Below are 27,159 nucleotides of genomic sequence, written 5' to 3' on the forward strand. Positions count from 1 at the left end.
GCATGAAGGTGACGGAAGATAATGCACATCTTTGCTGCAAAGCAAGCATAACGTGGTAACGCGAAAACCTAAGATGCAGTGACGGAAGAGGTTTTCCAACCGGATACAGGACAACGATCTTCAAAAAAGAAAGGGCCTAGAATGAAGGACGCAGTCAAACCGCACGAAACATTCACATGCGGAGAATGTAGTGGTTTGATCGTGTACTCACGAGGGTTTGATGTCACTCAGATATGACTGTTTTGCGTATTGACGTCACCATGCAATGAAAAAAGGGACTCATCTGTCTACGTGATGTTCAGTAACCATTCTGGGTCACATTTCATTTGTGCGAGCACCCAAGTTGCAAAGGCCTGTCTTTCCTCGCAATCTGCTGGCAACAACTGGAGAAATGCCTCTATCTTGTACGGATGCAGTTTCAAGATTTCGTGCAGAATGCGTCGGATCGACATTTCCGGAATTCCTGTTACTTTACCTGCTTCACGTGCACTGCAACTCCCCGTTGAAGTCTCGGTTGCCATATTTCTCATGACCCTTTGGATAACAGGGACGCGGTCAGCGCTGACGGATGGTCTGCCACTTCGTGGACGAACCTCTAATCTTCTCGTTTCCTCAAAACGGCGAACTGAATTCAATATCCCATTCAATGAAACTGGGTTTTTCTTCGCCTTAATTCCTTTCACCGTCCGTAATTGCCGCATAGTCGCGGATTCACCGTTCTTATAGAACAATTTAACCACTAATGCCCGATCCGGTAGTGATAGCATGCTACTGGCGTCGAATGACAGATCCATATCCAGTCTTGTGTTTTATAGCTATGCTGATTTGCATAAACCGTCTCGGTATGACGTGTGAGCGCCATCTATCGGTCATTTTTAAATACATTTTTTCATGGAAATAACAAAATCCAAAGGCTCTCCTAACATATTCCCTCAAACCGCAATTTTTTTCGAGCATTACTTTTTTTATTATGATTTTTTGAAGTTTGCACGAATTTATGCCGCACCCGGTATATATATATATATATATATATAGTTTGCGCGTTCTAAGCGTAGGGATAAATATCCTTAATGCTTTCAACATCCTTTTAAAGATACCTAAAATTCCCTTTCCTAAATCGACACGTGTAAAAGAAATCCCTATCAACATCTTATAGTAAAAACACTGAAGGGAAAATTTTTGGTCTCTTCCACTTTTATGTAGCGATGTAGACTGATGTATTTCTTACCACATATTCTTTGAATATAAATTATGCCTCCCGTGGTAAAATATTGTATCAAAATTTTTAAAATTTCAAAGTTTCTTCTATTCAGATACGCATCTGCTAAAATATGTTTACATTATATATACATATAAAAGGATAAAGAATTTTTATTATCTTTAGAATAATTGGTATAATGAGTCATCAAACATCGAAAAAAGAGCCTTTTCAAAATGATTCCACAGTTTTAATCACTAGTCTATTCTCTGAGCTCACTTGTGTATTTAAGAGAATTTTCCTTCTAAATGAATCTATTTTCTCCGAGAAGAGAGATTTATCTTATTGAAATATTAGACTGCGATATATAAGGTATTAACATTGATCCAAATTCGAAGACTACGACGCAAGAACGTGCAATACTTCTTTGGCGTATTTTTTTTATGCCTTGTGAAACCTCGAAATGCGTACTGTTTAAAGATAAGTACAGGCTCTTTTAGCGCTTATGTAAGAAAAATAAGTCAATCTGAAAGCATGCTCTGTATTAGTAAAATATGAAGAATATTATTTGCGTTTGTGTTAAAAACTATTTTTGTGACTTTAAAGGTGAGAACTTTTATTCATCTGAATTTAATAATGGACTTTTATTCATCTACATTTGCGGATGAATTTCTATATATATTAAAAGACAAATAGTAAAGTTCAGATATTAATTTCATCCGAAAATATTTAAAACAAAAATTATCATCGACCTATCTTTAAAATAATGAAAAAGTATATATATATTTTTCTTACTATAGTTTTTCACCGAAGATTCAAAATTGAATTCATAATGCTTTAAGCTTTTAAAAATTTTACTGCTTATACGAAAGTTTCGATTTTATTACATCAAAAGGGAAAATATTAAAAGAAATTTGAATCTTAAGGTTGGCTCTGAAAGTTTTGCATTTGTTTAAAATAATATACTTCGGGTATTTTCGAAACACAGAGAAAAATATTTATTAGGTGAAAAACGAATCGAAAAAGACATGAATTAATTTTATTATTTAATACGCAGTCTTTGTTTAAAATGTACATTTCATTATTATATTTAAATGAATTATACGATTAATAATATCGTCATGCATGTAAATAATATATGATAATTGAAATGAAAGAAATGCTCTTTTGGCTTTAAACAATGTTTTTTCAAAAGTTGTGCAGTAATTGTTTCAATAAAAAGGAAAGTGAAATATACTTCTCGAAAACTTTAATGTTAGATCAAAGATACAGAAAACGCAAACTACAGTTATTGCATTAAAAAATGATATGGTCTTGCATTTACAGTGGTTTCAATATCAAAATTCGTTTTATTTTCAAGTAACTATATAAGCAAAAAAAGTAATATTTCTGTTTTATTAGTAAAAGAAATTACATGATTTCCTCTTATACTAATTCGATCCTATGTTTCCATATTGAGAAGTTAAAATGAAGTGATTTCGGAACGAAATATATTACCATTCCTTCATTTTATTCCATTCAAATTCATAACTTCTCTTAAAATGTTTTACATTTAGATATGTAAAAAATTATTCAAGCGGATACCACTGTAATACCTCAGTATCTTTCAACTTCTCCAAAAATTTCCTATTCAGTCTTTCAGTTTGTCCAGGAGATAAATGGTTTTTCCAATCTCCTACAATACCCTTCCGGACAAATTGCAATTCTGGAAGATCGTCCGGAGGTTTCAAGGAAGCAGTGAACTGAGCCATGTATTTCAAACCTTCATACATTGGTTGTGAGCTGCATTCTTCTTCTTTTAAATCATAGACTTCAGACAGCTTTTTTTTCATGTAATCAAATCCACTGTATTGTATAATGCTGTTAAGAACAGCATTATCTTTCTCAATAGCTTCTATGTATTCCTGTCCAAGAAATTTTGCAAGTTTTAAGATTATGGCTTTTATATCCCTCTTCATATCTTCATACGTGGTGTAGATCACATTTGGATCATTTCGATGAGGATACCAGTCTAAGAGGTGATCGAAATAGTCATTGTATTCCAGTTCACCTGCCATGAAGAGTTCGAAAAAATCATCAAATTCTCCATCCCAGAATCCGAAACCCGGCTGGTTCCTGGCATGGTAGTAAAAAGAGACGCAACAATCCTTAGGGTCTCGGGCGACAAAAATATATTTTGCTTCAGGAGAAAATGGCATGTGAGAGTAAGGCAAATGAGTTTTGAATGCTCCTGGTCTAGGCATGCCATAAATCCCTTCATTTCCAAGCAAATCAATAAAAGGTGCAAATTTTAAGAATTCATATGGGTTTTCTATCTCTTTTCCTTTACGAAAGATGTACATGGCAACGTTCTGCATCCATGTAGTGCCACATTTGGGATACGTACAGATAAAAACATCGCCACGTTCAGGCTTGTATTCCAAAGCTTCCTTGAAGCATTTCGGAGAAAACATCTCTGGATAAAGTATGCCATTCATTTCCGCATACCTTGGTCTTTTCATAACTTTTGCCATTTTCAATTTTTAAACGAGAATATCTGAAAAAAAATAAATTGATTTTAAATAGAGCAAATTAGGACTGTATTTATACTTTGTTCATGAATATATTTTCAAAAAACTTCATTTATTTTGATGAGGTCTGAATAAACTAAATATTGAATTGTACATTTTTCATATAAAGATGTAAATAAAGAGTTATTTCTTGGAATTTGACCAAACATTTAAATTTTACCATACATTTATTTAAAAGCATAATAATAACCAAGAAGTATTTTAAAGGATTTTGCTAATTTTTAAAGGTAATGATGAAATGGTAATGCAGAATGCATTATTGTTCATTAGTTATGAAAAGTTTTTGAATGATGTGTGAACATTATCTATAAACTGAAATTTTTATTTATAGTAGCTTACTTTCGAAACCTGATTTTGTTACGCTATAAATTTAGATCACGATTCTTTTTATTTTTCTTGAAGAAGACAAATACATGCTCGAGAATGTATTGATGCGCAAAAAAAATAATACTAAGAAAAAAATTTAAAGTTTTAATTTTTCATCTGGAATGTATCCTTTAAATTAGTAAATGTGTATTATGGAGTTATTGAGTAAAACTTCTCATAATCTATTTTTACTTCGCCGTATTTCTTCCCATTTGCTTGCATCAGTATTTCCTTGTAAATAATATTTCACAAGCTTTAAGGTGAATGTCGATGTATACTGAAGATAAACTTTCACTGCGCGTTTTCTAGTGGTTCGCAACCAAATAAAAAGATTTTGAAAGTTCAAGAATAACTTGTAGCGGTTACATAACTCTACTACCTTCTCTTTTGATACAACAGATGGCGTTCGCTTATTATCATCAAAGTTTATTTATCATGATCCTTCTTGGGGGTCATTATTAGATTGTATTCGAAGTGAGTGTCGTATATTTCGTGTTCGAGTTTGTTTTGTCTTGTGAAATGTGGAACTTAGAAAGTAATTGAATAACTATTCCTGAAACTCGTCTATTATTTTCATCTATATCATAATGAAGTTATAAAGAGTCTCGTCCCTCTATAAACTAAGATTCATAAGACTAAAGTAAATACAATTCCCTTTCCAAATAATAACTTATAGAGAAAGAATATGCTTATATAATAAAGTAGATAGCTCTTTAAAACTACAATGTCCAGTTAAGGACAAATTACAACAAGCACACAATTTCTATCTTAATACCTCCCCAATGATGATTTTATTGTAACATCATTTGATTACATAAAGAATTTGATAATTTAAATAAAACAAGGTGGAAATTCTTTACGCTTGAAACGAAATGATTAATATTTAACTAGCTGAAAATATAAAAGGCATCTTTGCTGAAATCGTGTTTTGAAGATAAAACAAGCATTTATAATATGTGCTCCCCTTACAGAGACGGACTCTCCTAACTATAATAAATGCATTTAAGCGCTTCGTTTCCAAACTACTTTTAAATTTAAAAAAATTAAAAGGGTGCTGGATTGTTAACTTCACAGAGCTGTCAGGTAAGAATTTGCTATAATTCAAATTAATTAAAAGAAAACAATAACATTTAGTTAAAAAAAAGTCTTGTTAAAAACAAAGTGAAAATATTACAAATTAATTATGGCTTGTTTTTTTCTTTTCTTTAATTATCTTTAAAAAAATATTTTACTTGAAGAGAGTAGAGTTTTTATATCAAGTTACATTCAACGATGATGACTTTCAACAACGTTCATGACTTTCAGCGAGTTTTGCAAGCGGAAGGTAACATATTTCTCTATCTCAACCAGACGCAATACCAAAATAATGAAATATATTTTACTTTCTCTAAATTTTAAAAGAACCTTGTTGAATTTGCTGATTTGTAGAAAGGTGAATGAGGTGCTTGCACTTATCAGGTTACATATTTCGCAAATGCTATGTTTCAGGATCCTTGTGATGTCTGTTGTGGTTCAAGTTGCAATTGGTTGGCTGTATTTATTTTATGAATATTTTGAGTCATAGATTGTAATAATAAGCAAGTATTTACTTTTTCCTTCATAGTAATTTATTAATTTTGATATTTTTTTTAAAAACGTATTTCATTTTATATGCTAATGTTATATTTAATAAACATAATTATTTCCAGAGAGTTTTTCTAAATCTATATTAAAAAATTAGGAAGTATAACTGATTACATTAACTTTAAAGAAAATGCTTTCATTTAATTTATTAACAAAAACACTGAGAAATTCTGATCTTTAATTTTTTGCTTGTCTTTATCAAAATACATAAAAGGGAATATTTCTGTTGATAAGACATTAAAAAAAATGTAAGTTATAAATAGAAATTAGAGACTTAAGTACCATTAGTTTGCTCAATCATTTTTGGCTTGCCATGACAGACAGAAGCCTCTCGCATCGATTTGTTATAAATTAGTCTTAATCTTAACCAGTTAACTGCGGAATTGATTTTATTTTAAAAATCCCTCAAGCCCCCCAAGTTAAAATCAAGCGATGACGCATATACACGTCAAAAGTTATATAAACGGTAGCATATTAAATTTTACAAAAAATCATAAGGCGAATACGATTTTTTTTTATTCGATAAAAAAAGTACACATAGACCGCGCCAAAATGAAGGATTGACGTGTATACATGTCAAATGAACTGGTTTAAATCAATGTCCATTCATAGTTTACAATATTTCTTACACAGTATACTTATCCTACTAGGGTAATCTTTCCCATACTTAATACAGTGTGATTGATAAAGAAGTATACACTTTCCATAAGCTGTTTCGTGCTCAAAAACACGGAACAGCTTAGCGAATCGTAAGGTAGATGTACCTACGATTAAAGTTTGTATCTCGTCCTCGACAGAAGTCACATAGGCAATAACGTGAGTTGTCATGTGACAAGTCAGTTGAAATGATGCCATCTGCAGTGGAGAAGGAGTTTTGTGTTCGTCAATTTAGCAAAACGCAATCTGCAACTGTTGTGCCCTGGCATTTTTTTCCACAATTCCAAAAAGAAATTTTAATTAGAAAATCTATCTTTCAATGGTATGAAAAATTTAAAACTACGGTTTGTTTGTGCAAATGTATAAGTCCTGGACGATTGACTGAATCTTAAGAAGCCATCATTCAACGAAGCCCGAAAAATTAATGCATATGTTGAGTCGTGAAGTGCAGATTTTCTCAGCTCACCGTCTGGAGAATTTTGAGAAAGGAGCTGAAAATGATTCCATACGAAGTGCAGGGGATGCAAAATCTGAATGACTTTGACAAAAAAAAAAAAAAAAAAAAAAAACGCTCTTTAAAATTTGTGCCGATATGCAGCTTCGTTTTGAAAATGATGATTTTGCCGATAACATAGTTTTAATTGATGAAGCAACATTTCATGTTAGTGGTCACACAAGCACAATGTTCCCTTTTGAGGAAGAGATAATCACAAATTCATAATGCAGCACATGCGAGATTCCTCCCTAAGGTAAATTTGTTCTATGCAGTATCCAGAAAGGAAAAGTACGGCTTCATCTAAGGGCTCACACATAGAGCACCTGCGACTTTCTCTAATAAAACTTAAAATAACCTCATACAATTCTGTTCCAGGCGACATTTAATATCTTACATTGTTCTTGATTTATAGTGCATTGAAACTGAATAATTATTTATGAATCACCCTGTGTAATGCTTTTAGTTAGCATACCAAAGGTAAAATCTCATCAGAATACGTGAAAATTATAAAAATATTTTATCCCCTTCTGCATTTTCTCAAACATGTCAAATTTGTTTAATTCGCGTAATTTACATGAAAAGAAATCTCTAATAATCATGTAATTATTGAAATTTTTGATATATTTTTTTTTTAATTTTTAGAAAATCAAAACAGTTTTCTGTATTCCATTTCAGGTGGTGATTAACAGACTTTTCAAAATGACCGAAATTCTAAAAAGACCACGATACGCAAAAATGAATAGTCTACTTTATCCGGAAATGTTTTCTCCAAATTGTTTCAAAGAAGCCTTGTTGTATAAACCAAAGTTTGGAGACTTGTTCATAAGTACATATCCCAAATGTGGTACCACCTGGATTCAGAACATTATCTTGCATATTTTTCGGAAAGGGCAAAAGCTTAGTAATCCATCAGAATTTCTGAGATTAGCACCTTACATAGATATGCAAGGACAAGAAGGTATTGACAAGATGCCCAGACCTGGAGCCTTCAAAACTCACATACCTTTTTCTCGGATGCCTTATTCTAAAGATGCTAAATATATTTTTGTGGCCAGAAATCCTAAAGACTGTTGCGTGTCTTCCTATTACCACACTAGAAATCAACCAGGCTTTGAATACTGGGACGGCGATTTCAATGATTTTTTCGAGCTGTTCATAGCAGGTGAAGTCCAATACAATGATTACTTCGACCACTTGTTAGATTGGTATCCTCATCGTAATGACCCGAATGTATTTTATACAACGTACGAACACATGAAGATGGATATACAAAGTGTCATCATAAGACTTTCAAGATTCCTTGGTAAAGAATATATCGATGCAATCGAGAAAGACAATAATGTTCTGAACAATATAAAATTTTATACTAATTTCAATTATATGAAAGAAAATTTATCAAACATATATTTAATAAAAAAAGGCAGTGACTTAGAAAATATGTATGAAGGTCTGAGATACAGAAGTGATTTTGTTGCGTCACTGAATACTACTCAAAATCTCCCAGGATTGCAATTCATGCGGAAAGGCATTGTTGGAGATTGGAAGAATCACTTTTCTTCCAAGCAAACCAAGAGAATGAATAGAAAAATCTTACTTCATCTGAAAGACACTGAATTTTTACAATGGAATCAAGATGAATAAATTTTAATCAGTTCAAAAGATCTCGCATATCAAAAAGACTAAAATTATTGTATTTGCAAAATTTTTTATAACATATCTTAATGAGAATTGTAATGTCAGCGATATGCATCTAAAATTGAGAATCTGAAAATTGCATCGGTTAAAAAATTTTTGTAACATTTCCTGTAAAACTTTAATTTCCTTAAAATTTTTTATAACTTTTAATATCATTGCTCTCATATTTTGCTTTATGTGTTATTTCATATTTTAAGGTAAATTCTCAGCAAAACTTATGCAACCAATGTTAATTTTTAAGCTTTATTCACTGGATGATTGATTTGTATTTTGGACAAAATAAAACATTTGCATGTTCATGAATACTTGAATTTGAAAACTCATTTAAAGATCTCAGAGCTCGAAATAAATGAATGTTTATTATACATGTTCTCGTGTAAATTGAATATATTTGACTGACAGATTTCGTAATCCCTTTTATAATTAGCCAAACTGTGTTTCAGAGATAACGCCTAGCAATAATCCCCGCATATATGGAGTAATGATGCAAATGTTTAATCTATACTACTATTATAAATGTGAACGTTCGGATGGATGGATGTTTGTTAGTCAATCACACCAGAACGGCTGAGCAGAATTAGATGAAATTTAGCTGAGAGATAGATTATAGTCTGTAATAGGACATAGGCTACTATTTATTCCGTTTAATTGAGTGATTAATTGTTTATTAATAAAAAACTAACTTTTCCGCCAAAAATCGCCAAATGAATAAAGCTTCGGGTTTTTTTCCCCCCACGCCAATGAGATTAGGCTTAACATGATTTTGACTATTATTTCAAACGATTCTGTTTATTTTCTTAGTGTTTGATGCATTTAAAATTAAACATGGTTAATTAATCGATCTTTCGGATTCATTCTGAAGTATTTTTGAATTAAAATAAAACAGAATAAAGGAAATTAAAAATTTATAATGAACTAATCTATCCAAGGGTTAACTGTCTGTCAGACTGACCTTTCTATGAGTATAAATGCAATAACTCAAAAATGTAACACCATAAGAAACTTTATATGCGATCTTATTACTGAAATTATAGTTCTGTGTTGAATTTTGGATTCAGTTGACCTAAAAAAAGCGATGAAAATGCAAACTCGGTTTTCATTACTGCACTACGAACAAAGTGGTCATTCGCAGGATTCTCAAAATATTTTAGCATTTTTCGAGCTCACACTTTGCCCCAAATCCATAGTGGCCGCGGTGGCCTGGTGGTAAGGTCTTGGCTTCAGAACCTGAGGGTTTCAGGTTCGTAACCCGATTCCACCGAAGAACCGTCGTGTAAGGGGGTCTGTTGCACGTTAAATCAGTCATGACCAAACGTCCTCCCGCTGGAGTGGTGTGGTGTGGTGTGGAGAGGGGGGTGCCAGCTCAGGTGGCGTCCTCGTCATCTGACCGCGGTTCAAAATTAGGAGGTCCGTCCCAAAATAGTCCTATTGCTTTAAACGGGACGTTAATATAACTAAACCAAATCAAAGCCCCAAATCCATAATTTGTATACGGATAGGAAGCGGAGAGGAATTAACAGTTTTATTAGGAAGTATATGAAAACATTTCGATGAGACTATTTTTGCTGGTTTATGCAAATTTTTCATTGAAAAATATTTTTGATTTCTTTTAATTATTAGAAAATTATTCTTTGAGCAGATTTCTTTGTGCTTTACTTGATCAGTTTTTGTAATGAAATTCTCAGAATTTTTTTTCAATATGTTATTCCCGAATTTAATTTTGATTTTAAAGAATTTGCATTATTTTTTTAACTGAAAGATTTTAATTTTAGAAAATGTATTAGTTATTTTAAAATTGAAAGACATTTTAAAAAGGAAATTAAAGAAATAAGTGTAAATGATATTTGGGGGGGGGGGTATTATGGAGTAAACAATTTTGTAGATCTCAAAATATTACACCGCTCATTTCGGGTTTTTTATTGAATGCTGTAAGCATTGAAAAATAAAAAATCCCAATTGATTGACGGCTGGAAACTATTTTCCGGACAACCTGGAATTTTGATTAATTTTTGCTAATACAACTTCTCTTTCAAAATGCCATTTTGATAAAGAATGCAAGAATTTCGGCTGAAGCGGAGAGTTGTTATCATATTTTAAAGCTTCAAAGACAATTGTTCATGTCACGATCGCATTTTGTTAGCTTAACAGGCGAATTCATGCCTTCCTAAAATAAAAGGATATTCTTTAGATTTATAAATGAATCGGAAAGATGTTTTCTTCAAAGCAAATGAATTTTTTTTTCTGTCACAAAAGATCAAGCTAATAATCGGACTCGAAATTGGAACTTAATATATGTTAAATGCCAATGGCCGATTTGAAGAACAAACACAGGTGCTCTAAACGAGATCAGCATGATTCTATAGATCTGTTAAAAATGGTAATATAAAATTTCTTATTTAAACAGCTGTATTTTTTCTAAAGAAAAAATATCATACAGAGGGCAAACAAAGTAAAACAGAGATTTATTTTTTCTATATTGTTTTAGTAAAATATTATATATTTCTCCATTTAAAAATGAAAGATTATAAATTATTTGAAAATATTGAGCCAAAGAAGGTTGTGATATATTTTTTAAAAAAAATAAAGAATAATACAGCTGATTAAAATTTCAAATTCACCTTCTTTTCTCTAAACATTCATTACAACCCTTCGGACAAATACTAGAAAGAAAATACATCTTTCATTATATTCGTGCTTTCGTGTGATAGCAACCAACTCACGCTATAAGGCAGAACAATTGAGCTGAGGACCATTGAATAAATGCAGGAAGTGAATTACTCGTTAAATTTGGATATTCATTGCAAGAGTTAATACGTCTTTCAAAGGGCTGATGCAAAACGACGTAGAAGAGAGATCGGGAATATTTGCAACAATTTTTGGAAACCAGCACCAGAATGCAATGCTACTTTTAACTATTTTTAACATGCTTTTATTTTTAGCATTTTATGAAGTTTAGCACCAGAATTGTTTTTCTTCCAAAATTTGTCAACTGTTTTAGTTTGCTCCGAATATGTGGCAAGTTGTAACAATATAAAAACAACAATATTTAAAATTGTTTATCATTACGATTATTTTATTAATTAAAATGCACGAGACATTGATAATTATTACCATTTAGCATAGTGATAACTGCTATCAAGCGACTCTAAGTGATAAAACATAGAAAAAGTTATCTAGACAGTCAACATAAAAGTCGGTAAGTATCAGAATTTAAATTTTTTGGCAATGATAAATTTTTGCATATTTTGTAAGCAAGAAAGTAAAAATGCTTAAATTTTGAAGATATTTTAAAGATAGCATTTAAATTACTCAAGATTCCGTCTTTTAAATGTATCTATCATTCTAAGTTTTTTTTCTTCTTAGAATCTTGTGAAAGATAATTTAGTGCACTGAAGCTGATTCTCAACCATATTCAAATGAAATTAAAGTTGCTCTTTTCTTTAAAAGACATTCGTGTTACTGTAAAAAATTAGTTTCAATTAAAGTTCAGTATAGTAAAGCTGTATACCAAAATTTGCTTTAAAGAAAAAGGAGACACTTGATAATTATTACCACTTAGCATAGTGATAACTGATATCAAGCGACTCTAAGTGATAAAACATATAATAAGAATATTATATAGCTCTACAAGATTATTCACAAAAATAAATTCAATCTAGAAGATAGGATAGAATTTTATTTATTGATAACCATTCACTAATTTTTACTGTTACATATTAATTTCATTCAACCATTTTCAAGCTTTTTCATTATTTAAATCGTTTCTTTGTAAACTGTGTGACTGCATACAAATCAGCAATAGACTTCATATATATTATATAACTTTGCTTTCTTCAATCTCTATCTGTACCAATAATAAAGAAGATTGTGTATGTCTGCCTATAGGCCAGATTATTTGTCCTACAGGTACCAAATTTGACACTTATGAGCAGGGGCTTGGAATATTAATTTCTGAGCGATTTTTTAAAATTAAGTTGAAATTCGGAGTTTTTTCTTGATAACTTCCAAAAATATATATAAAAAAGTGAAATTCACACCATTTGATTTTTTTAAATTGTTTTTTAAAGGCATTATTAATTCAATAGTTGCGCAAATTTTTCCAGAATTTTGGTAACTTTCAAAATATATATATATTTTGCAATAATTAACAATACATTGATGCCCTGAAATTCAAACTGTTTCCAGTAGATATTGGCGTGTAATTTTTGTTATTGTTACAAGCAAAGTCAGAAGAATTTTGCATAATTTCTGTGTAATCTGCAAGACGAATAAAAAAAATGAAGGTACATACTAGAAGAAATTTAGAAGATAGATGAATCAGGCATTTATCTTTTTATAGCGATATGATATCATGGAAATTGTTTCCATTAGAAAGGCTCATATACACAATAAATAAAATATAAGTAAGAAAATTAAGTTAACAGATTTTATTGTCTGACAATTAAGCAGAATCAAGTACATAAAAGTTATATCTAAACGATTTAACTGAAATGAAATATAACCAATGTCACTCCTGAACTAGTCACCAAAGGATATTATTCAAAAATAAAGCTGATGTAAAATGATAATATACCTCGTAGCAGACGAGTATAATTATAATCCAGACAACAAACAAATATTTGTTTTTATAATCAGTAACATTCATCTCAAAAACCGCCATTTTTTATTATTTCATCCCTCCCAAATAATGAGATGCTCCTTACATGGGCCATATCAGATTAAATTTTTGCAGAACTGAAAATTTGTTTCGTACATAAAAAATATATTTTCTTCAATAAAATCTTTATATACTTAAATAATTTGAATAATTTTTTCCTGTCCCTAAGAAAAGTAGAATAAACTACCAGTGTACCAATCTTTTTTTTAATTTTAAATTCGTGTTTAAAATTTTCAAATTTGCCGCATAGTAAAAAATATTTCGCAAAAAGTTGAGAGTATTAAGGCTACCTTGTAGTCTTGTACTACCAAAAGAGACCACAAAATTTTCTCGCTGCATAACTCGTTTGGTAAGTTTAGAAACATTTTTGGTTTCTAGAAACCGTTCATGAGATACAGAATTTCCAATCGTCTGACAATAATTTTTATTATTCTAAATTTACATTCATCAGTTCATTTCAATAAATAAAAAAAATCCTTACCAACTAGACCAGCTTAACTCTCCGGGAGATCAAGTTCTTGAAACAGCAAGCTTAGTAATAAGCTTCTGTGTGGCTGCGCTTCCTGTCTGCGCATGTAAAAAAAGCAACAATAAAACAAACAAATGAGAACTTGCCTGGATCAATTTTCAGCATTTCAAGGCCACGTGACAGCGGGTTGAAGCAGAGGCCACTGAAAGGTCGCAACAGGATGTCATGTGCGAGATAGAATGCATTGTGTAGAGAGCAATTGGGTTTTCCTATTTATCGGACAAAAATCTAATAGTTTTTCTTTTTTTTAATCAGTGAAGAGATAACGAAAACTTACTAACTATTATTCCTATTATGCGACATGAAACAAGATTATATTTGAATGTTACGAATGAATAAAGTGCTTTATCTGTTTACTAGTTACTAAGCGGTAAGATCATTATTATATTGATATTTATTACATGATTACCGTGCGGGAAAAGAAATCAAAAATAACTTTTATTCAACTTATTGAACTTTCTTGTGATGCTAAGTATTCGCTATAAAAACCAATTAATTTTTGTTTATTATATAGCCTAATATACCGAATGATTCTTATTGATCTTATTAAGGCATTCAAGAGAGAGACCTTTATTTGAACTGAATGATGAATTCAAGAAAAGGCATCCTTTAGCATCAAGATGGCTTTCTTTTGGCAGTAAGGAACGAGAAACTGTGAGCACTATGCCATTCAAGTTCCGATTGACAATATACTTGTATGTGTGAAAAGCAATATATTTTTACATTTTTTTGTTCATCTTTTCATAGTAAAAAAAACGCATTCCTCCCATTTATAATATTTCTTTTCTGGTTCTAAATTATTTCTTTCAATGTTGCATTTAATACTTAGAAATTCTTAGGATTCTTAGTATTTTCAATTTTGATTACACTCAAATATAGAAGAATTAAGAAAGCCCCCTTTTTTTCTTTCTGTATTAAAGGCTAGAAGTGACTAGTTTCATACCGAAAGCACTGGCAAAAGCATAGGCGAAAAAATAACCAGTGGAAAAAAATCAACAGTTGGATTGGCATGATTTGCTGTATAAATAAAAATCAATTCAAGAATAAGTTTTCTGTGGTTGATTAAAAATTACAGATAAATAAAATAATCTTTTATGAAATATGAACAATTTGTTATTTATTTATTGATGTGATGCATATAATTTTTTTAGATGGGATTAATATAATTCAAGGAAGCATTTTTTTTCCAAGGATATATCTTTCTTATTAAACTTACATACAAAAATTATAAAATTTGATAATCTATGTTTAAAAAATACAGAATTAACAAAACTATAACGCTCATGGTGTTAGGGCGCATATCACCTTGGCACGACCCCGAGAGTCTGTGGGTCAACTAACTAGTGGCTTCCGTAGAAGAGTATTCTAGATTTGAAATTAGATTTTCTAAAATTTTCGGCGCATATAGAGCCCTGTTGGCCGATTACTTTTCAGGATTTTCATTTATCCCCAATCTCTCATTACTTTTTAAGCTCTTTGATCGTACACGGTACAATAATAAACGTTACACGCAATTTTCCAAAATTCAACTAAAAAATAACAATAAACGATATACAAATTAAATGAATTCCATTAATGAAAGAAAATTAATCAAGATAAATTTATATTCAATCAGTAATAGAATATTATAAAAAGTTTCCCTAAAAATATTTTTCGGGTCCATGTCTTTACTCTATTTGGTTAGCTTTAAGTTGAACCATTTCTTAAGAATATATTGAATGTCAAGTTTATGTTAATTAATCTAAATATTTATTATTCATGCTCATTCGAATAAGTTGAAAACCAACTTAATTAATCTTTTATTGGATTATCTTTCACAAGAGACTAATGATATGATGTCAGAAGGATTCGCACAATTTTGCAATTAAAATGTTGATTTCAAAAACAAATTAACACAAAAATCTAGCATTTTCCCCTTGATTCTAGAAGCAATTTTAATTTCCCTTATAAGAATCCAAACTCTTCTAAAATAATTCTGAAAGAGATTCTACACTGATTTTACTGATTTAATCGAACAATTACTTTTGTTTACTGAAATAGTAATATTTTTTTGAAAAAGATCAAACATTAAAGATGTAACAAATTTATTCGAATAATTGTAAGTACACCAATTAGTTAATCATCACCATGATTACGCATCTATCTATGCATTTTATGTCAATGCATTCTGTGTGAAAAGTAAATAAAGGAAACAAATTTTACGAGATTTTCATAATTAATTTCCATAAAGAAAAAAAAAGTCAGAACTCTGTCCCTAATGCGGAACAGTTAAAAATAGATTTTGCATATATGTATAATAATAAAAACGCATTAGAAATATTGAGATAGTTATTATTCAAGTAAATATAATAGCTATTTATTTATAGTCAGCAGATACTCTGTTTATAGTCAGCAAATACTGCAGACGTCATAGAAAGAGAAAACGATTGGATAATGATGATAATAAATCAAAAGTCGTTCGCGTAGGAGTTATATTTTAAATGATTTATGAAAGTACTGAATGTATTACCAAGAACTGTTTGAAAATTTTAAATATCCAACATAATGCTGAAATCTGAATTTATTCTATTCAATCCCTTAGTTTTTGACATTAAAAATTTATCTCAGACCACAGGTATTTTGTAGCGATAATCTAAAAAAAAATAGACATGATTCCTAGTTTTGTAGCGATAATCTAAAAAAAAAAATAGACATGATTCCTAGTTTTATAGCGGTACCTCTGTATTAGAACAAAATTTCAAATGATAAGCTTATGTTTAAATCTTTTAAAACATCATTTCCCACACAATTTTTTTTCATATTATTAATATATTAATAATACTGATTATAATTTCACACTCAATTTCAATTCATTTTCAATTAAAAATCAATAAAAATTTGAAGTCAACTAGAAATATGGTATTCTATTTACAAATTTGTTTTGAAACATAAAATCAGATTTCCAAACAGAAGCTTTTATTAACTATTAATGGCAACAACGCTATTTTTTTTCTTTTTTATATTATCAGCGTTATATCTCTAGAGAATGTCATGAGTACTCTTGATATTACAGTAGGGAGAATAACGTTAATAAAATTACGATATGAGTGCCTTCAAAATTAATATTTACAACAATAAATAAATGAATACAAATATAACAATCAGAAATTGTTACTTTTATTTTTTACTTTTTAAAATTGTAAATATAATAAAGCGCATGAAATGTAATTAATTTCACAAATATGAAAAAAACAATCAAGGAATTACGAAGCTTGCTCAAGAATGAAGCAATTTCAAACTTTTCTAATTCAGCTTCCATTTCAAAAATTACATAGCACTATAATGCAGAACGAGTATAGTAAAATTCTTGGTGAACGTCGGAATAAATTTTAGAGGAAATAAGATTAAGAAATAAATAAGAAATAAGATTTTCAATCATTAAATTTTTTTCTCGCTAATCGTTTGTAAAAATTTCTGTGATCGTTTTAATGAATTAAGGAATGATCCAATAATCATTGAAGACAAATTGAATGGACATATTTCAATAATGGAGCCATCTTAAAAATGAATGCAATTTTTAGTTTTTACAATGAATTAACCAAAATATATTTGAATCATAAATGATATTCTAGCATTATTTTAATAGGAAAAACAAGGGACTGGTGAAAACATTCGTGTTATCGCTGAATATGAATTAAAAATTGTTTCAATTGAACATGTATTACTATAAGTAGTAAGCCTTGAATAATTTAAAGATATTGAAAAAATACCTGTTAATTTTTAAGAATCTAGGGAAGAGTTATGGTTAAGTTTTAGTTAATAAAATAAATCTTTAATAGTCATAAAAATATAATTTAAATAAACAAAGCAAGTTAAAAATAAATAGAGTTAAGCAACGTGAAGAGTGTTCGGATAGAAATAGCAAATTAATAACAAAATCAGTGGGAGCGGTCTTCCCAAAACTTTCTCGCATACTCTCTAGTAAATTTGCCATGCTAGAGAACGCCTTATATGACAATGACATACAATAGCTACGAAATATTAATTTTAGCCTTTGTACTGAATCAATCGTGCCATCCTTGGCGAGTTATTTTGAGATTAGTCCATGCCATGCATATATTGTATACAAAAATGGAATTCGTATTTTAGACTTTGTGAATTTCTTCACAGATTGAAACAAAAATTTGATAAAATTCCATACCAAGTTTCATATATTTAAGCCGTTGCGTCTTTGTGTTATCGTGTTTGCATGTTTCTGAAAGTACAGATTGATAGGCATTCAGTTCGTTGTTAGATATGGCTTGAAAGGCGTCTACACTAAACATGTTAAATTTGTGTACCGTATTTTATCTATCTGTCATCGTTTTGTAACTATCGTATATTATATTCAAACAGACGGAGTTCCCCTGAACAGATTTTACACAAAATTTGATAGAAATCTGCAAATTTGGTGCAAAAACTGTAGAACAAATTGCATCCGTCTAGCCCAAAAGCGATTTTGAGTTATTTTTGTCACAGATTGACAGACGGACATTTTCCAAAAATGTGTTTTTCGAACTCAGAGAGAGAGGTCTAAAACGTCAAATCTCAAGTTTGAATTTTTTTGACGATTACTAAATTTTCTCTATACCATACTCCAAAACAGAAGTTGGAATTTGAGCATCCTATGATGACAGAGATAAAAGGGAACTTTAAGACGGGCGTGGACATTATATATATGTAATGATATTTTAACTCTAATTTCAATTTAATTAATTTCCAAGATTTTATCTTAATTTAGCCCATAATAAGTTCATTCTAAAATATTCTCTTATTTTGTGATCCAATTCCACTTTCTCTACTTAATTAATTCAAGAGAAGCTTTATAAAATTGCTGAATCGACTAAACACCGACACATTCTCACGCTCCGCGTGAAGGGGTAGAAAATTGTCCAATAAGCACATTCTTTTTCAAAGATCCCTGTGTTTCCCGTACTTGTGATTGACATGCGTCAGAAATCCCTATCAGAATCTTATTAATATATTAGCACTGTAAAGAAATATTTTCCCTATCAAAATCTCAGGTTATATAAGACGAGAGATAATTTATTTCTCTCTTCTTTTCGACTTCTGCTTTTGTGTCTCCCTGTGGCGGACGTGCTTTGTCCGCGTCTCTGCTTGTAAATAATTATGCTTTAAAATTAATTACAAAATGTAAAAGGTCTTTTCACTATCTTTGAACTGCATTCTGCTTCACATAAAATCATGCTTATATATATATATATATATATATATATATATATATATATATATATATATATATATATATATATATATATATATATATATATATATATATATATTGTGCTAATATATAATTTAATTTTAATAAGTGTTTTAGAATAATGAAAAATTATTTTAAATGTAAATAGGAACATAATTCTTTATTTAATCTTAATTTTATCAATCATATTTACTGTTTAATTCATTCCTCTTCATTTTCTATTTGTGTAAATTTTTAGCATACAAATTTTAATTTTTCAATCCTGCCAAAGAAGTATGGTTTTATAACATAACATAAGTATGCCGACTATTTTTATTTGTTAAGTACGTTTGATAAATTACATGAAAGAATGGCAAAACGTTCGTATGATATTGGATAGAAGAAAGAGAACATGTACTTGAACAGGAATCGCGTATTAGTGAGAAAATCATGTTCAAATAAAAAGTACAGTCATGATACAGGGATTAGACTATTGTTATATAAGAAATACATTTTAGATTTTGCAAAGCCTCAACAGGGAATAAATCCGCAGCACTGTTCACTTCATCAACGAGGAAGGTAAGAGTGATTCATATTTCAAATTAACGGAAAATAATTTTGTATTATGAAAGGTCAAGTTATAAAAAAATTATTATAAAATGTCCTATTATTTGCTTTTTTTTTCATTATATATTTCAACTTTTTATTTTGGAAGGTGGAGGTTTTTATATAATATTTCATCAGAAATCATAGATGGTAGCGACTACAAAAACGGAATATAATACTTTTTTCTAAGGCTAACTTCAACTAGCCTTGATTCTTCCTATAAATATCAAGATATCTCAAGAAATGTTTCACATTTTCTCTTACTTCTTTCCTTTAAAATAGCTCGAATTCATATTTCAGAAACATGTTTAATTCCATATGCAAGGTTTTATGCATTCGAGTTTAAATTTGTATGTAAGTACTGTTAATGCTTGCATGCAAATATATGTCATTTTATCTAATGAAATTGATTTCATGAAAAGATTTTTATGTTGCTGCCTTTTTAATTCTACTTTCATCAATTTATTGTAGGACTGCTTTGGAGGAACAAAAGAATGAGCAGATTTTCATTTATTTTGTGCTGACGATAAAAATACATGCTGATAATTAAGTGGTAAAACATTGTTTTATCGAAGTATAAAATCAGTTGCATACTTATAAATATTTCTGAATTGTGTCTATTTATGAAATTTTTCGGTATTCCAAAGTGGTTCAAAATACTCATTTATTTTTATTGAATGATGGAATTTTCATGAGAATGGCCAAAATTATTTATGAAACTGAATTTTTGAATAAATATGAATTACTGAAAGTAATTCAATTATTAAAAATAACTTCAAAATGTTGTTTAGGAATACCGATTTCGCTTGCATTCTTTTATATCATTTAAGCCTAATTTCATGAGCATAATTTTTCTTTTAACTTCAAATTCTGACAGACATTTAATCCATGTAGTGCACATGCTCTGTTCATTGTATACATTCAAGTAACTGTCCTTGTCATTTTGCATACAATTGTACATTTTCGTCACTAACTTTATTTTCTTTTGCTCATGCAAATGATGCATTTAGTTTCAACATTAAATATTCGGGAACATCTTAGCTGAATAAAAAAATGCCGATAAAGAGAATTTGTGAGATTTTTCGATATTTTAGAGGACTTTGTTTAAAACTTTCCTTGGAAAAATGTGCATAGAAAAAATTTTTTAAAGTAATATACATTAATATATTATTTCAGTTTCCACTTGTAGAAGAAAAACACTTAATTAAATATTTGCATAAACAGTAAAAATTGTTTGAACTTAATCACAACAATAAACCGCTTTGTAGAAAATTTAGCACAAAATATTTATGAAAATAAATTATAATAAATCTTGAAATTAGATATCAACGAATTTGGTGTCATTAAAAAGATAATTTACTGACAGTAACAAAATCGTTTTTTTGTGAAAATTTTTCTAAAGTTGTCGATATCTCGCCCAAATTTTTTATAAATTTTAATTAATTAAACTTTTAATTAAATGTTTTAAAAATATCCTATGATGCACTTTTGTATTCTTAAAATAAATTGTTATCGAATTTGGTAGCTCTAAGCACAACGGCTTGTCATGAAGAATGCCAATAAAATAAAGCATATTTGATTTTACTATTTGTAAAGATATCTTAAGTTACTTCATACTTTTATATCAAACAAATAAAATTAATTTTCTTTTTTGGATTTCAGGTAAGCTACAAAGAAATTTTGAAAATGACTGAAATTCGGAAAATACCTCAATATGCTAAAATGAATAGCCTAATTTATCTGGAGATATTTTCTCTTAAATGTTTCAAAGAAGTCCTGATGTATAAAATCAAGGCCCGAGAAATGTTCATAAGAACATATCGATGCCACTTCGATGCAGAATATCATTTTTCATATTTTCCGAAAATGGAAAAGGATTATCAATCCTTCGGATTTTCTTAGATTAGAATCTTGTATTCATATGCAAGGACATGAAGTCATTGCCAAGATGTCGAGATCTGGAGCCTTCAAACCTGACTTATTTTATTCTCAGATGCCTTATTCTAAAGAAACCAAGTATATTCTTATTTCTAGAAAGCCAAAAGATTATAGAGTGTCTTTCTATTATAACCTGCCGAAATCTACTTGGTTTTGGATGCTGGAGTGGTGATTTCAATGATTTTTTCAAATTATTCAGGGCTGGTGAAGTTTTATTCAATGGTTACTTTGACTATTTGTTAAATTAGTATCCTTATAGCAAAGGTTCGAATGTATTTTATGCGATGTATGAATACATGAAAACGATATATATACAAAGTGTTATCATGAGACTTTTAAGATTCCTTGGTTAGTGATGATACAACAGAGAAAAACAAAGCGCTGTGAACGATATAACATTTCATACTCAGCTTAATTACATAAAATAAAATTCATCAGATATTTATACAATAAAAAGAGGCAGTGAATTAGAGCATATACACAAACGTCTGAAATATAAAAGTGATTTTTTTTTTGTCTCTACATATATCCCAAACTGCTCCTTCCGCAAGATTACTGTTCATGCGGGAAGGAATCAATCGGGACTGGAAAAAAAAAATCACTTTTCTGTAAATCAAACTGAGAGACTTAATGCGAAAGACACTAAATTCTTACATTGGTATCAAGATGTTTTGATCAGTACAAGAAATATAACAAATCCAAAAGAAAAAAAGTAGTTTTAAGTTAATCAAATGCAGTCAAAATGGTTGCAGAGATCAAAGTGGCGTGCTGTAATTTATATTTCAATATGAATTGTGGTTTTAAGACATGCAGCTATTGAAACTGCATTGGTTGAAAAATTATTCAGTGATTGTTCTGATGCTTTAGAGTCCTTAAAAATTTTTATATCCTTTAACATCTTTACACATATAATTATTTTTATGTATTACTGCAATTTTGAAGGTTAACTTGTAATAGCTTTATTTAAATAATGTTATTTTATATGCTTTTATTCAGGTGATCTACTTGTATTTTGTATGTATACTTATTAATCTTCACAGTTGAAAACTCATTTTTAGATTCGTTTCAGGACGCGAATAAAAATGCATATTTTTTGTGTATGTGTTCGATTAAAAAGGATATAATTTCCATGACAAATTTTTAAAAATATGTCACTAACTATTTGAAACTTACAGGAAAGTGAAAAAATAGCCCTTATTACCAATTTTTTGCTTCATTGTATAAAAATAAAAACGTTTTAAAGCATATATAAGCTAAATAAATGCAATATTCATAATTTCATGCAAATTTTACTTTTTATGCAGCTCTACACTTTGATCTTGGATTGGTACCTCGAAATGAGGATAAGATGCTTCTGGCATGGTGGTTGGATCTCGCTACCCTGGAGGATACACTAATAGGTGGGGGATCTGACTCCTCCCATCGATGACGGCACGTACTTCCTTCGGGGAGGGTTGTACCGTGGCCGGTGACTGCCCTTAGGACTCAACTACAGTTCCCGCCAATGTTGCTGTTGCGGCGGTCCGGTCATTCAGTTTTATGGTTTAAATCCGTGTGCCTTTGTGGCGGGTCGGAGAGTTAGATGGTTGACTTTTCATGCAATTCTCATAAATAATTCATAATTTTACTCAAGTTCTTGCATTTACAAGTCATACACAAATTTTATATACATTCTAGTTGTGAAGTTCAGAAATTTGCCCTTTGGATATAACGACGAGTGGTATTCCTTGCTTATAGGTGCTAATAATAAAAAAGGGTTAAACCTCTTACTTACTAAAACCTTATCTCTTACTATAAAACTGTTCATAAATGTATTTTAAGTTTCTTAATTTGAGAAAAGAACCTATTCGATGCAGTTTGCAAATATTTTTTCAGTTTCATACTACAGATTTTTCTAAAAGTGACGAAACATTATCAATTATTAACGGTTTTTTCAATGCATACTTTTTTATATTAGTGTATTATATTAGCGATTTTTATGGAAAGTTATTATGATACTTTTGCTTTCTCTTAATAACTTATAAATCATTTTTCTTAACCTATTCCGGAATCAATGCTTTATTTGAAATCAGCTTTTCGATTGTACATCAAATGTTTTTTCAGGTTGAATCTCCAGTTTTGCATTTGACTATAAAGAAATCTCAATTAAAGATAATTTTGCTACGAAATTCATCAGTTAAATTATGAAATAACTAATACTCATTTCCAAGGCTATGTTGTTTATCTTATTTTATTACATGATGGAAAGTATTGAGTCCTCAGATGCTGTGTAAAAAAGAAGGAAGCGTAAAGTGTATGAAAATGTTAAAAAAAAAAAAAAAAAAATCTATCATTTTGTACCTCAGTAATCCCCTCACTTGACATCTAAATGCACAGATACTGAATCGAAATCGTACTTGGCTTTTCTATCCAGTAATCTCAGCTGATATATAAATATACTAGCTCGAGAAATGTATTTTACCTATCCTTATTATGTTTAATAAATGGTAAATCTAAGTCGTAATGCGCAGTAGTCATAATAAGATAGTCCGTAGGTATACGCACCAACCAGAATACCTGACTATGAATCAGTTGTTAAGCAGATGAATTCAACGATTGTTTGTGATTAATTCGTGAATCAACGTCGTTGATAAGCTGCAGAGCAATACTGTAGATGCATATATGATTTTAAAATATGTTACGTAAAGCGAGCGTTTTCAAATAAAAGTATTTATTATTCCTCTTTTATAAGCGAATACTGAAAACCAATATTGGGAATTAATTTGCAATTAAATATTTTGCTAATTCATTTAATCAAAATTTGCTACTTAAAGCTTCTTATATAAAGATTAAATTAAAATCTATAAAAAAAAAAATTTGGTTTTTGAAAGTTTGTAGTGAAAAGGGCCCTCGAAATTCGCATTGCATAAGGGCCCTGAAAGGTTTGATCCCGTTTTGCACTGGGATTGAGAAATTGACCAATTTTGATTGATTCTGGTCAGTCTGAAAACTAATGACTTGTGTGCCAGCTGATACATACATCGCGGACGACAATGAAGCAACCTTCTCAAATGTTATTAGATACTTTAAACAAGTAAGGTCTTTAGGTGTTAACTTAACTTAACACCTAAACTTAACTTAAAATAACCTCATACAATTCTGTTCCAGGCGACATTTAATATCTTACATTGTTCTTGATTTATAGTGCATTGAAACTGAATAATTATTTATGAATCACCCTGTGTAATGCTTTTAGTTAGCATACCAAATGTAAAATCTCATCAGAATACGTGAAAATTATAAAAATATTTTATCCCCTTCTGCATTTTCTCAAACATGTCAAATTTGTTTAATTCGCGTAATTTACATGAAAAGAAATCTCTAATAATCATGTAATTATTGAAATTTTTGATATTTTTTTTTAATTTTTAGAAAATCAAAACAGTTTTCTGTATTCCATTTCAGGTGGTGATTAACAGACTTTTCAAAATGACCGAAATTCTAAAAAGACCACGATACGCGAAAATGAATAGTCTACTTTATCCGGAAATGTTTTCTCCAAATTGTTTCAAAGAAGCCCTATTGTATAAACCAAAGTTTGGAGACTTGTTCATAAGTACATATCCCAAATGTGGTACCACCTGGATTCAGAACATTATCTTGCATATTTTTCGGAAAGGGCAAAAGCTTAGTAATCCATCAGAATTTCTCAGATTAGCACCTTACATAGATATGCAAGGACAAGAAGGTATTGACAAGATGCCAAGACCCGGAGCCTTCAAAACTCACATACCTTTTTCTCGGATGCCTTATTCTAAAGATGCTAAATATATTTTTGTGGCCAGAAATCCTAAAGACTGTTGCGTGTCTTCCTATTACCACACTAGAAATCAGCCAGGCTTTGAATACTGGGACAGCGATTTCAATGATTTTTTCGAGCTGTTCATAGCCGGTGAAGTCCAATACAATGATTACTTCGACCACTTGTTAGATTGGTATCCTCATCGTAATGACCCGAATGTATTTTATACAACGTACGAACACATGAAGATGGATATACAAAGTGTCATCATAAGACTTTCAAGATTCCTTGGTAAAGAATATATCGATGCAATCGAGAAAGACAATAATGTTCTGAACAATATAAAATTTTATACTAATTTCAATTATATGAAAGAAAATTTATCAAACATATATTTAATAAAAAAAGGCAGTGACTTAGAAAATATGTATGAAGGTCTGAGATACAGAAGTGATTTTGTTGCGTCACTGAATACTACTCAAAATCTCCCAGGATTGCAATTCATGCGGAAAGGCATTGTTGGAGATTGGAAGAATCACTTTTCTTCCAAGCAAACCAAGAGAATGAATAGAAAAATCTTACTTCATCTGAAAGACACTGAATTTTTACAATGGAATCAAGATGAATAAATTTTAATCAGTTCAAAAGATCTCGCATATCAAAAAGACTAAAATCATTGTATTTGCAAAATTTTTTATAACATATCTTAATGAGAATTGTAATGTCAGCGATATGCAGCTAAAATTGAGAATCTGAAAATTGCATCGGTTAAAAAATTTTTGTAACATTTCCTGTAAAACTTTAATTTCCTTAAAAATTTTTATAACTTTTAATATCATTGCTCTCATATTTTGCTTTATGTGTTATTTCATATTTTAAGGTAAATTCTCAGCAAAACTTATGCAACCAATGTTAATTTTTAAGCTTTATTCACTGGATGATTGATTTGTATTTTGAACAAAATAAAACATTTGCATGTTCATGAATACTTGAATTTGAAAACTCATTTAAAGATCTCAGAGCTCGAAATAAATGAATGTTTATTATAAATGTTCTCGTGTAAATTGAATATATTTGACTGACAGATTTCGTAATCCCTTTTATAATTAGCCAAACTGTGTTTCAGAGATAACGCCTAGCAATAATCCCCGCATATATGGAGTAATGATGCAAATGTTTAATCTATACTACTATTATAAATGTGAACGTTTGGATGGATGGATGTTTGTTAGTCAATCACACCAGAACGGCTGAGCAGAATTAGATGAAATTTAGCTGAGAGATAGATTATAGTCTGTAATAGGACATAGGCTACTATTTATTCCGTTTAATTGAGTGATTAATTGTTTATTAATTAAAAACTAACTTTTCCGCCAAAAATCGCCAAATGAGTAAAGCTTCGGGTTTTTTCCCCCCCACGCCAATGAGATTAAGCTTAACATGATTTTGACTATTATTTCAAACGATTCTGTTTATTTTCTTAGTGTTCGATACATTTAAAATTAAACATGGTTAATTAATCGATCTTTCGGATTCATTCTGAAGCATTTTTGAATTAAAATAAAACAGAATAAAGGAAATTAAAAATTTATAATGAACTAATCTATCCAAGGGTTAACTGTCTGTCAGACTGACCTTCCTATGAGTATAAATGCAATAACTCAAAAATGTAACACCATAAGAAACTTTATATACGATCTTATTACTGAAATTATAGTTCTGTATTGAATTTTGGATTCAGTTGACCTAAAAAAAGCGATGAAAATGCAAACTCGGTTTTCATTACTGCACTACGAACAAAGTGGTCATTCGCAGGATTCTC

General features: G+C 30.0%; 3 protein-coding genes across 5 annotated transcripts in view; 2 read left to right on the forward strand and 1 right to left on the reverse strand.

The window, feature by feature from the left end:
• The window catches only part of LOC129956495 (sulfotransferase ssu-1-like), a 41,548-nt gene extending 32,934 nt beyond the window's left edge, over nt 1–8,614 (forward strand). Inside the window, exon 2 of the mRNA XM_056068444.1 lies at nt 7,586–8,614. Within this exon, the coding sequence (XP_055924419.1) occupies nt 7,610–8,551 (942 nt within the window). The 5' untranslated portion in view covers nt 7,586–7,609 and the 3' untranslated portion in view covers nt 8,552–8,614. The remainder of the gene's footprint in view (nt 1–7,585) is intronic.
• The window catches only part of LOC129956061 (sulfotransferase ssu-1-like), a 28,913-nt gene continuing 4,207 nt past the window's right edge, over nt 2,454–27,159 (reverse strand). The window contains exons 2-3 of one of the 2 annotated variants that reach the window (XM_056068283.1): nt 13,878–14,000; nt 2,454–3,734 (exon numbers count right to left, since the gene is read on the reverse strand). In XM_056068283.1, coding sequence (XP_055924258.1) covers nt 2,767–3,711 — 945 coding nt within the window. In that variant the 5' untranslated portion in view covers nt 3,712–3,734; nt 13,878–14,000 and the 3' untranslated portion in view covers nt 2,454–2,766. The other variant, XM_056068274.1, reaches the window with a different exon arrangement.
• Nucleotides 22,908–26,123, forward strand: LOC129956323 (sulfotransferase ssu-1-like). 2 transcript variants are annotated; one of them, XM_056068340.1, is made up of 2 exons: nt 22,908–22,956; nt 25,001–26,123. In XM_056068340.1, the coding sequence occupies exon 2, from the start codon at nt 25,025–25,027 to the stop codon at nt 25,964–25,966; it is 942 nt and encodes a 313-aa protein (XP_055924315.1). In that variant the 5' UTR covers nt 22,908–22,956; nt 25,001–25,024; the 3' UTR covers nt 25,967–26,123. The 2 variants fall into 2 exon arrangements, with proteins under 2 accessions (XP_055924315.1, XP_055924271.1); XM_056068296.1 differs by lacking the exon at nt 22,908–22,956 and adding an exon at nt 23,134–23,293.

The sequence above is a fragment of the Argiope bruennichi genome, chromosome 1, assembly GCF_947563725.1.
Source record: "Argiope bruennichi chromosome 1, qqArgBrue1.1, whole genome shotgun sequence".
Taxonomy (NCBI): Eukaryota; Metazoa; Arthropoda; class Arachnida; order Araneae; family Araneidae; genus Argiope; species Argiope bruennichi.